This window comes from Oncorhynchus keta, chromosome 17, assembly GCF_023373465.1.
Source record: "Oncorhynchus keta strain PuntledgeMale-10-30-2019 chromosome 17, Oket_V2, whole genome shotgun sequence".
Lineage (NCBI taxonomy): Eukaryota > Metazoa > Chordata > Actinopteri > Salmoniformes > Salmonidae > Oncorhynchus > Oncorhynchus keta.
Window position 1 is genome coordinate 47,294,109 of NC_068437.1, and position 12,073 is coordinate 47,306,181.

Sequence of the window (12,073 nt, forward strand, 5' to 3'; positions counted from 1 at the left end):
TGATCTCAACCTCTCAGAGGTCACAAAGTGTAGTAAAGTCGCTACAATATTGACAAAGCTTTCTAAAGGATATTGTTGCAAAAAAACAGTTATGATTATATAAATCTTATGGTGCCAATAAGTGAACTGTGCTAGGTGCCACATATAACCTACTGAAGTTTTTTAAGAAATATGTATTGTTTTTCAAATTAACATTTTCTAAACTGAATGATTTTGTTGTTTGTTCATGTGAGCCCTAAGATGACTTTGCCAAGGTGGGTAATATGAGAAAAACATATATATTATACAACTTTTGATATGGTCATACCTATAAATTGTGATCGGTCAGAACCGCCTTTTCACCGGCTATATGACCATGACTTGCTCAACCACTACCATTTCCTATAGACTTTTATTGTACATTTGGACCAGTTTGACTTTACGACTTTAACTCCTCTACAATAAATCGATATGCTTCCATGCCTGACGTTCAAAGTCAAAACCCAGCATGAGTGCCAGCATCTCGAATGTCGGTCTGTCAAGTTCCAACGATAAATGACATAGCGATGTGCCAACAGGACAGGTATTTTCAGACAAATGGAAGTTATCATAATAAGGCTACTGTAGGTATATGTTACATATAGTAATATTGGTTTAATTCACAACGTAAAGCGGAGTTTATCGCAATATTTTCATCGGAGCTGTCGATGAGGACTGTATGACGGACGTTGGAGCTCAGCAGACTGACCGGAACGGTTCTTGTGGGCGGTACTTGAAGCAACTATAAAAATGGGTTTCCCTGTAAAAAAAAAAAAACACCAACTCACTATGATCTCGCAGTACCCGTTAATGCGCTCCCTATGATGTGTATATCTGGATACCATACCTATCATCAACAGAGCTCATTGCAGCAGTTTTATAAGGTTTAAGATTATTTTCCCTGCTTGGATACTAGGCTACTGACTAGGGCATTGGATATGTGCACACGGGATGATGAAAACCCCTTTCCTCCCCGCAGAAGTAAGATAAAATAGGGTTTCGCTTACATTGGATTTACTCCTCTCATTCCATATGAAGCAGCCAAAAGTAAGTTATCATCGAATTGCATATTTTCTTACTCACTTTCTTGTTATAGGCTGTCTTTTATTTGCATGTCTTTCTTGGATGTGCGTATTTCTCGGTGTGCGTATTCCAGTGGCAAATCAGAAGAAAACGAATGGTGTAAATTTGCTTATTTCTGTCCGCAGATTTTTTGAAAAGTATGCATACACGAGGAAAGTCATTGACGACTTACATTACTCCTCTTTTAATGCCAAACACCATGATTGATGTCTGACCGTAGGGTACATTGCATTCAATATCATTGACATGATGCCGGAGCACTATCCTTTACCGCTCAGCTTCTTTGGAAACGCTTGTCAAGTTACGCACCTTCATCACCATTTTCCAATACGGTCAAACAGAATATGCCAACCAACGGGAATTGTGTGTGGGTGTCATCCTATGTTTTCTGACATACTGTATCATAATTATTAAGACACGATGGACATTTTGTGGCTGTTGTATTTGCCCATGTTGACTAATGACAGTACGTCCCAATTATATCCAATAATATAAAATATTTTCGCGCCTTATCGTTTTCTTTTCGTCATGAAAAGTGCTTTGACATGGTTGTTAATTAAATCATGAACAGTGATAAACATAGGATGTTGTTAGTACATGTATTTTGATATGTATGCCTATTGGTATACGGGGATTTGGATACTGAAAAATGAAAGGGGAATAGGTTTTGGAAACAAATTATGGGGAAAATCTTAAACCTTCAGTAGTACACAGCATCTTAAGATGTCATTTTGAATAGCATGTTAAGTTCGTTTATTTGTGTATGTAGGCTAGGTCTATGTATAACATGTGCAATGTGCAATTTATGTATTATACTGAGTGTGCAATGTGCATGTGTATATTTTGTATACAGCAGTACTGTGTGTCTAAGACACTTCCCCTTGGGGACATTAAAGTTGATCCAATCCCATCATATCTTATCCCATCCTATCTTATCCTATCTTATATTATCCCATCTTATATTATCTTATCTTATCCTATCTTATCCTATCCTATTTTCCTTTTATTCAGACTTTCGGATATTAATTTTAATTTTTAATTGAACCTTTATTTAACTCGGCAAGTCAGTTATGAACAAATCCGTCCCAATCACGGCCTGATGTGATACAACCATGGATTTGAACCATGGACTGTAGTAGCACCTCTTGCACTGAGAATGCAGTGCCATAGACCACTGCGCAACTCGGGAGCCCCATACACCAGTGGAGGCTCCTCAGAGAAGGAAGGGGAGGCCCATCCTCCTCAGTTAATTTCCTTTCTTTTTTTATTGTGAAACACTAAAAAAGTTATAATATTTAGATAAAACTGTACTAAATATATTCACGTCACCAAATAATTGATTAAAAGACACTGTTTTGCAATGAAGATCTACAGTAGCCTCAACAGCACTCTGTAAGGTAGCACCATGGTGTAGCCGGAGGACAGCCAGTTTCCGTCCTCCTCTGGGTACATTGACTTCAAAACCTAGGAGGCTCATGGTTCTTACCCCCTTCCATAGACGTACACAGTTATTATGACAACTTACAGAGGTCGTCCTCCTACCTTTAGAGCTATTGCAGCATGAACTGACATGTTGTCCACCCAATCAAAGGATCAGATTATTAATTTAGTACTGAAAGCATAAACTACAGCTAGCTAGCACTGCAGTGCATACAATGTGGTGGGTAGTTGACTGAAAGAGAGAGAAAGACAATAGTTGAACAGTTTCGCGCAAATTAATTTCTAAAAAAATGAAGGAGAACCAAGAGAGAGAGAGTGCTGGCCATATTTCGTTGTATTTTTTATTTTTTTCATTTTCACTTACTTAGCTAGTGAATGCAGCTTGCTAGTTTAGCCTACTCAAACACCCGGCTCAAACAGAAAGGGATGCTATGTTAGCTGGCTGGCTATGGCTATCCAACACTGGAACTCTTCCATGTCAAGGTAAGCTTTTGGTTTTATTAATTTATTGCCAACAGGGCCCACCCATGTAACTGCTAAACTACTTGCTCTAACTGTACACTGTACTGGATGATTGTAGTTGGTTTACTAACCCGTTAGTTCTAGTAGCTATGTTGACTTTGACATTATTATGGTGACACCAATGTAGGCTGTGTGTAGCGGTTAACGGTTATGATATGAAGGTTTGGCTTCGAACCTTTCTTTCGCCTGGTCACAGACAGCTGATGTGTTGTGTACTGAAGTCCACAAGCACAGGGAAAAGACGAGAGGAAGAGAGCACTTAGATGCGAGAAGGAAGTCCTCAACTGGCAGCTTCATTAAATAGTACATTAAATAGAAACTGAAGATCTTGTACAATGCTGTGTACTACTCCCTTCACAGAACAGCGCAAACTGGATCTAACCAGAATAGAAAGAGGAGTGGGAGGCCCCAGGTGCACAACTGAGCAAGAGGACAAGTACATTGGAGTGTCTAGTTTGAAAAACAGACGTCTCACAAGTCCTCAACTGGAAGCTTCATTAAATAGTACCCGCAAAACACCTGTCTCAACGTCAACAGTGAAGAGGCGACTCCGGGATGCTGGTCTTCTAGGCTGAGTTGCAAAGAAAAAGCCATATCTCAGACTGGCCAATAAAAATAAAGTATTAAGATGGGCAAAAGAACACAAACACTGGACAGAGGAACTCTGCCTAGAAGGCCAGCATTCCAGAGTCGCCTCTTCACTGTTTTTCTTCCTGTTTTTTTTCACCTTTATTTAACCAGGTAGGCTAGTTGAGAACAAGTTTTCATTTGCAACTGCGACCTGGCCAAGATAAAGCATAGCAGTGTGAACAGACAACAACACAGAGTTACACATGGAGTAAACAATTAACAAGTCAATAACACAGTTGAAAAAAAAGAAAAGGAGTCTATATACATTGTGTGCAAAAGGCATGAGGAGGTAGGCAAATAATTACAATTTTGCAGATTAACACTGGAGTGATAAATGATCAGATGGTCATGTACAGGTAGAGATGTTGGTGTGCAAAAGAGCAGAAAAGTAAATAAATATAAACAGTATGGGGAAGAGGTAGGTCAAATTGGGTGGGTTATTTACCGATAGACTATGTACAGCTGCAGCGATCGGTTAGCTGCTCAGTTAGCAGATGTTTGAAGTTGCTGAGGGAGATAAAAGTCTCCAACTTCAGAGATTTTTGCAGTTCGTTCCAGTCACAGGCAGCAGAAAACTGGAACGAAAGGCAGCCAAATGAGGTGTTGGCTTTAGGGATGATCAGTGAGATACACCTGCTGGAGCGCGTGCTACGGGTGGGTGTTGCCATCGTGACCAGTGAACTGAGATAAGGCAGAGCTTTACCTAGCATGGACTTGTAGATGACCTGGAGCCAGTGGGTCTGGCGACGAATATGTAGCGAGGGCCAGCCGACTAGAGCATACAGGTCGCAGTGGTGGGTGGTATAAGGTGCTTTAGTAACAAAACAGATGGCACTGTGATAAACTGCATCCAGTTTGCTGAGTAGAGTGTTGGAAGCTATTTTGTAGATGACATCGCCTAAGTCGAGCATCGGTAGGATAGTCAGTTTTACTAGGGTAAGTTTGGCGGCGTGAGTGAAGGAGGCTTTGTTGCGGAATAGAGAGCCGACTCTAGATTTGATTTTAGATTGGAGATGTTTGATATGAGTCTGGAAGGAGAGTTTACAGTCTAGCCAGACACCTAGGTACTTATAGATGTCCACATATTCTAGGTCGGAACCATCCAGGGTGGTGATGCTAGTCGGGCGTGCGGGTGAAGGCAGCGAACAGTTGAAAAGCATGCATTTGGTTTTACTAGCGTTTAAGAGCAGTTGGAGGCCACGGAATGATTGTTGTATGGCATTGAAGCTCGTTTGGAGGTTAGATAGCACAGTGTCCAAGGACGGGCCGGAAGTATACAGAATGGTGTCGTCTGCGTAGAGGTGGATCAGGGAATCGCCCGCAGCAAGAGCAACATCATTGATATATACAGAGAAAAGAGTCGGCCCAAGAATTGAACCCTGTGGCACCCCCATAGAGACTGCCAGAGGACCGGACAGCATGCCCTCCGATTTGACACACTGAACTCTGTCTGCAAAGTAGTTGGTGAACCAGGCAAGGCAGTCATCAGAAAAACCGATGCTACTGAGTCTGCCGATAAGAATATGGTGATTGACAGAGTTGAAAGCCTTGGCAAGGTCGATGAAGACGGCTGCACAATACTGTCTTTTATCGATGGCGGTTATGATATCGTTTAGTACCTTGAGCGTGGCTGAGGTGCACCCGTGACGGGCTCGGAAACCAGATTGCACAGCGGAGAAGGTACGGTGGGATTCGAGATGGTCAGTGACCTGTTTGTTGACTTGGCTTTCGAAGACCTTAGATGGGCAGGGCAGGATGGATACAGGTCTGTAACAGTTTGGGTCCAGGGTGTCTCCCCCTTTGAAGAGGGGGATGACTGCGGCAGCTTTCCAATCCTTGGGGATCTCAGACGATATGAAAGAGAGGTTGAACAGGCTGGTAATAGGGGTTGCGACAATGGCGGCGGATAGTTTCAGAAATAGAGGGTCCAGTTGAGACTGGTGTTTTGCGGGTACTATTTAATGAAGCTGCCAGTTGAGGACTTGTGAGATGTCTGTTTCTCAAACTAGACACTCTAATGTACTTGTCCTCTTGCTCAGTTGTGCACCTGGGGCCTCCCACTCCTCTTTTTATTCTGGTTAGATCCAGTTTGCGCTGTTCTGTGAAGGGAGTAGTACACAGCATTGTACGAGATCTTCAGTTCCTTGGCAATTTCTCGCTTGGAATAGCCTTCATTTCTCAGAACAAGAATAGACTGATGAGTTTCAGAAGAAAGTTATTTGTTTTGAGCCTGTAATCAAACCCATAAATGCTGATACTCCAGATACTCAACTAGTCTAAAGAAGACCAGTTTTATTGCTTCTTTAATCAGGAAAACAGTTTTCAGCTGTGCTAACATAATTGCAAAATGCTTTTCTAATGATCAACTAGCCTATAAAAATTATAAACTTGGATTAGCTAACGCAACGTGCCATTGGAACACTGGAGTGATGGTTGCTGATAATGGATTTCTGTAAGCCTATGTAGATAATCCATAAAAGAATCTGCCGTTTCACGCTACAATAGTCATTTACAACATTAACAATGTCTACACTGTATTTCTGATCAATTTGATGTTATTTTAATGGACCAAAAAATGTGCTATTCTTTCAAAAACAAGGACATTTCTAAGTGACCCTAAACTTTTGAATGGTAGTGCATGTGTATATGTATACATGTTTATATGTATATGTGTATGTATGTATGCATATATATATATAAATATATATATATATATTTACCCCAAAAATATATGGGTGATTGGAAATGATGCAGACAATTACGTTGATGGAAACTACAATCTGTCTGCAATATTAAAGACGATCCACCCCGTCACCTTGATTACTCAAATTTCTCTCGACTTTACACCTACGTTGTAAACTTTAATTCATAGAAAGCAACCTTGTGATTGGTATAGGAACATTTGAGAATCATGTAGTGGCCTAAACCTATTGATGTTACATTGAACTGGGTGAATGGAATATGAATGACTGTCACCCAATATGATGTAAAAGAAATAAGGCCATGCTCATAAAATAAATAATTATTCTCCCTCATCTTAAACGGCACCAATCGCCACTGGCCTACAACGTGGACTTAGTGTGGACTTAACTGTAGCCTAATCTTTCTTTGAGCCAGTACAACTTTTCCCTAACCCAGTTAGTATAATTGAACTTCTTACATATAGACTAGCCTACCTGTTTCTGCACACAGAAAATTCTGCTCAGCAACTGATAAATACATTCTGCATTCTATCTGTGAAAATGTGCACCCTTTGGTATGCCTGTGATATACAGCATACAGTACCCAGTGTTTCTCAATAACTTGCATGGTTAAATTAAATCATGAAATACATCCTGGGAATATATTGTAACAAAGCTTTATTGACTACAGTGAGTCACTCATAGTTTTGGCAGATGTATGGTACCTGACAGAAAACAGGAACCATTCCACTCTTTCATTGCCTTCTTCCTTGTTTTTTATCACGTCAACTAATAATCACTTGTTAAAAAAAAAAAGTTGCGCAATAGTCTGCAGCTGCTGCAATAGAAACATTGAACATAGCTATAAAAGGATAATAAGATGCAATGTGCATATTATTCTGTTTGGCTGTCAAGAAAAGAATGTGGTGTGAGGTAAGGTGCGTAAATTTGAGCGTTTCCCAAGAAAAAAAGCACCATTGACATTCGACACGCACTGTAAATGCTACACATACATCCTAGGTTGTTTTTATGTGTGCTACGAAACCTCCTCAAAGGTCCCCAATGCCTCAGCAGTCAAGGTTTCCCAGACCACAAAAAAGGCTGGGTATATCAGTTTACTTTCTTTCGTGCTCCTAACCCCCAGATCCATACCCATTCTCCCAGCTTACACGCTTCCTTAGAAGTTGGTGCCCTGGGGGCCTGTGGAGACACTGGGGGTGCATAGAGAGGTCACATGCTGACAGTCCGTTCACATCTCTGCTTTACGATGCGCCCCCTGAAGAGAGCCGGGTGGGCACATTCAGGAAGAGTTAGTCGTCCAGCGAGAGAGTTAACGAGACAATGAATTGAGTGAGATATGTCAAAAGTAGTGCACTGTTAAAGGGAGCAAGGTGCCATTTCGGACGAAGGCAACATCTCCTGAGCTCTAGACGCCACATGCCTGAGAATGCTAATCAAATAGGTTAGACTGGATGATCTGTAAGCAGCTCAGGTATGCTAATTCAACCTGTGGCCCTGCTGAGACTAATAGCATTATTGTCATGACTTTTGACCATACTTTAAACCTATATAGACTGGTGTTAGAGAGGCTTATTGTGCTAAAGTAACTCTTCGACCAGACTTGAAGTACGTGTGAAGCACCGGCACTAAGTTAAATATTAGTTGTTTCTTAAGGCAAAACAAAAACTTGACTGACCAAGCAGAAGGTTTGTAGGAGCCTGTAATGCCCTGCCAAAGCCAGGGGGACAGCCTCTTAGAATCTCCTATTGTGTTAGTGTTACATCAGAGGAGGCTGGTGGGAGGAGCTATAGAAGGACAGGCTCATTGTAAATACTGGAATGGAATTAATGAAACGGTATGGAACAGATGAAACATATGGAAACCACGTTTGACTCACATGTTCATTCTATTATATTCCAGCCATTACAACGAGCCCGTCCGCCTATAGCTCCTCTCACCACCGTCCTCAGTGCTATACATAGGTCCTACCTGTGTAGAATACAGTAGGTTTGCTTGGTTTAGTTATTTCTTACATCCTCTCAACAGTAGCGCTCTGATCACCGTGAACTTATTTTGGCGTTGTTTATAGCACTAAGTCCATACTCAGACAACCTCGTTGGCTGTTGGCAGTAAATGTAGTAGCTCAGACTAAAGGCTAAAGCGCTTATCAGAGTCCAAAATTGGTACGCATCCACACAGCAGTGTTCTAGAATATTGGACCATTTGCTTTCATACTTTAAGAATTTGCAGCACAACTCAAGCAATTTCTCCAACTGTCACCACATTGAAATGAGTGTAGCGGCATTGGTTGGTGCGCTGTTGGGGTGTACGGTGGTCTCAGAGCTGTGTATCGCGGCTCCGCGACTTTGAACTCTGTGCCATGAGAGTAGCATGGTTATCAAAGTTTTTATGAACTTCCTGATAGTAGTTTGTTTATTGCTGCAGCTGCAGATACCTGTATCTTACGCAAGGGTTACTTAAGAGCAATAGAGTAGTGCTCTGCCTCATTGAGTTTTGAGTTTGTCCAATATATTTGAGATCCATATCTCTTACAATCTTTTAGCACTGGGTTGGGCTGCCTCTGGAAGGGAAAACAACATTGTCAGTCACAGCAAAAAGTCTCGTTATGAGGAACGCAACAGGGGAAGACAATTATCTTCACACTGTTTTAGAAACAGACCGATAGTTCAAACACCACAAATTTAACACCATAGTCCCCTCAAAACTCGTCATTAAGCTCGAGACACTGCGTCTCGACCCCGCCCTGTGCAACTGGTTCCTGGACTTTCTGATGTGACGCCCCCAGTTGGTGAGAGTAGGAAACAACATTTCCACCCTGCTGATCCTCAACACTGGGGCCCCACAATGGTGCGTTCTCAGCCCTCTCCTGTACTCCCTGTTCACCCATGACTGCGTGGTCATGCAGGCTTCCAACTCAATCATCAAGTTTGCAGATGACACTACAGTGGTAGGCTTGATTACCAACAATGACGAGACGGCCTACAGGGAGGAGGTGAGGGCCCTCGGAGTGTGGTGTCAGGAAAATAACCTCACACGCAACGTCAACAAATCAAATGAGATGATTGTGGACTTCAGGAAACAGCAGAGGGAGCAGCCCCCTATCCACATCGACGGGACAGTAGTGGAGAAAGTTTTAAGTTCCTCGGCGTACACATCACGGACAAACTGAATTGGTCCACCCACAACAGCGCCTCTTCAACCTCAGGAAGCTGAAGAAATTTGGCTTGTCACCAAAAACACTCACAAAATTTTACAGATGCACAATCGAGAGCATCCTGTCAGGCTGTATCACCACCTGGTATGGCAACTGCTCCGTCCACAACCGCAAGGCTCTCCAGAGGGTAGTGTGGTCTGCACAACGCATCACAGGGAGCAAACTACCTGCCCTCCAGGACACCTACACCACCCGATGTCACAGGAAGGCCAAAACGATCATCAAGGACAACAACCACCTTAGCCACTGCCTGTTCACCCCGCTATCATCCATGAAGGCAAGGTCAGTACAGGTGCATCAAAGCTGGGACCGAGAGACTGAAAAATAGCTTCTATCTCAAGGCTATCAGACTGTTAAACAGCCACCACTAACATTGAGTGGCTGCTGCCAACATACTGACTCAAATCTCTAGCCACTTTAATAATTTAAAATTGGATGTAATAAATGTTTCACTAGTCACTTTAAACAATGCCACTTTATACAATGTTTACATCATCTCATATCTACTGCATCGTGCCTATGCCGTTCGGCCATCGCTCATCCATATGAATATGTACATATTCTTATTCCTTCCTTTACACTTGTGTGTATAAGTTAGTTGTTGTGAAATTGTTAGGTTACTTGTTAGATATTATTGCATGGTTGTAACTAGAAGCACAAGCATTTTGCTACACTCGCATTAACATCTGTTAACCATGTGTATGTGACCAATAAAATTTGATTTGATTTGAGCACACGGCCTGTCTTTATGCAGGATGCACTGCAGTCTAGGGCAAGTATGGGTTTTGGCTGATTGGGTTGCAGGACAAGTCAATAAGCTGGCGACTATTATTTTATTTCAAGCATGATAGCAGCCTAAACAAGAAATAACTAATATTTGGTAACCATCTAGATGTCACCTTGATGCATACAATACATACAGTCTACTACTCAATGAGGAGGGCATGAAATGCAACAACACTGGGACACAGTCCACTTCGCTCTAGCTTGCCAAGCACCCCACTGGGCACGGACATCAATTCCACATTGGTTCAATGTAATTTCATTGAAATGACGTGGAAACAACATTGATACAACCAGTGTGTGCCCGGTGGGACTACTGTCCGACAACGGCATGGGAAGGGTGACAGTCGCAGTAAGCACTCGTATATAACGCAAGAAGCAAGAGTACACCCATCATCAGTACTTTTAAATAAAACAATCGTCAGTTTTATAACTGACAATATACAATTATTTGGCTCTGGCTTAAAAACACAAGGAATTACGTGGTAAGAAACGGAGACACCTGAAACCCCACCTCTTTAAGGAATACCTAGGATAGGATAAGTAATCCTTCTCACCCCCCTCCCCTTTAAGATTTAGATGCACTATTGTAAAGTGACTGTTCTACTGGATGTCATAAGGTGAATGCACCAATTTGTAAGTCGCTCTGGATAAGAGCGTCTGCTAAATGACTTAAATGTAAATGTAAATGGAAGCAAAAAAACACAGCTCAATCCAAAATGTCTAACCTATAGCAGAGCACTTGACACACCCACTCCTTTCCACATGCCCACTACTTTCCTTTCGACACACCCACTCCTTTCCACATGCCCACTACTTTCCTTTCGACACACCCACTCCTTTCCACATGCCCACTACTTTCCTTTCGACACACCCACTCCTTTCCACATGCCCACTACTTTCCTTTCGACACACCCACTCCTTTCCACATGCCCACTACTTTCCTTTCGACATGCCCACTCGCCCATACTCCGGTCGCCATATTGGGCTGGAGCTACCCCTTTTAGTCTAGGGAAGAAGTGTCATCAACGAGACACCATAAAGGGTTTTCTAAACAGTGTCTGGGTTGGGATTAGCTGGGTTGAGATTAGCTGATTAACTGGGATGAGCTCCAATCGATTTCCTTCACCTTGCTCACATTGTTAGCACTTATTATTTTAATTTTATTGAAGCTTTATTTAACTAAGCAAGTAAGTTAAGAACAGATTCTTATTTACAATGCCTGCCTACCAGAAGGCAAAAGGCCTCCTGCGGGGATGGGGGCTGGGATTAGAAATGTACAAAATACACATCACGACAAGAGAGACACCACAACACTACATGAAGTTAGAGCTACCTTCTAATTTGCTGTTGTGAAGTGACAACAGCGAGAAATATCTGTCTTGACTCACTGACTGGTTTAAAAAGGCTAAAATGAGCTGCTTTCACCTGGAAGTGGAATTTAGAAGGCAGTGCCCAGAGACATATAGGTACAGTATACTGTATTTACAGGGTTATTAAGTAGAGCAGTAAATTAAGTGTTTAACCAATGGGATTCAGCTCCTACTGTGGATGGACAGACATGTCAGTGAGTCTGCCGAGTGTAAGCTATCTGAATAAGTGAAGGCTGGTCGGCACGTTGAGAGGTACTTACAGTAGCACAGATACGAAGTTTGCATACCCAAACAAAACTATAGCTTCA

The 12,073-nt window shown here is 42.1% G+C and overlaps 1 protein-coding gene across 1 annotated transcript in view; it reads left to right on the plus strand.

The window, feature by feature from the left end:
* The first annotated feature begins 778 nt into the window (after window positions 1-778).
* kitlga (kit ligand a) overlaps window positions 779-12,073 on the plus strand; it is a 38,286-nt gene continuing 26,991 nt past the window's right edge. The window contains exon 1 of the mRNA XM_035790063.2: window positions 779-1,065. Within this exon, the coding sequence (XP_035645956.1) occupies window positions 1,051-1,065 (15 nt within the window). The 5' untranslated portion in view covers window positions 779-1,050. The remainder of the gene's footprint in view (window positions 1,066-12,073) is intronic.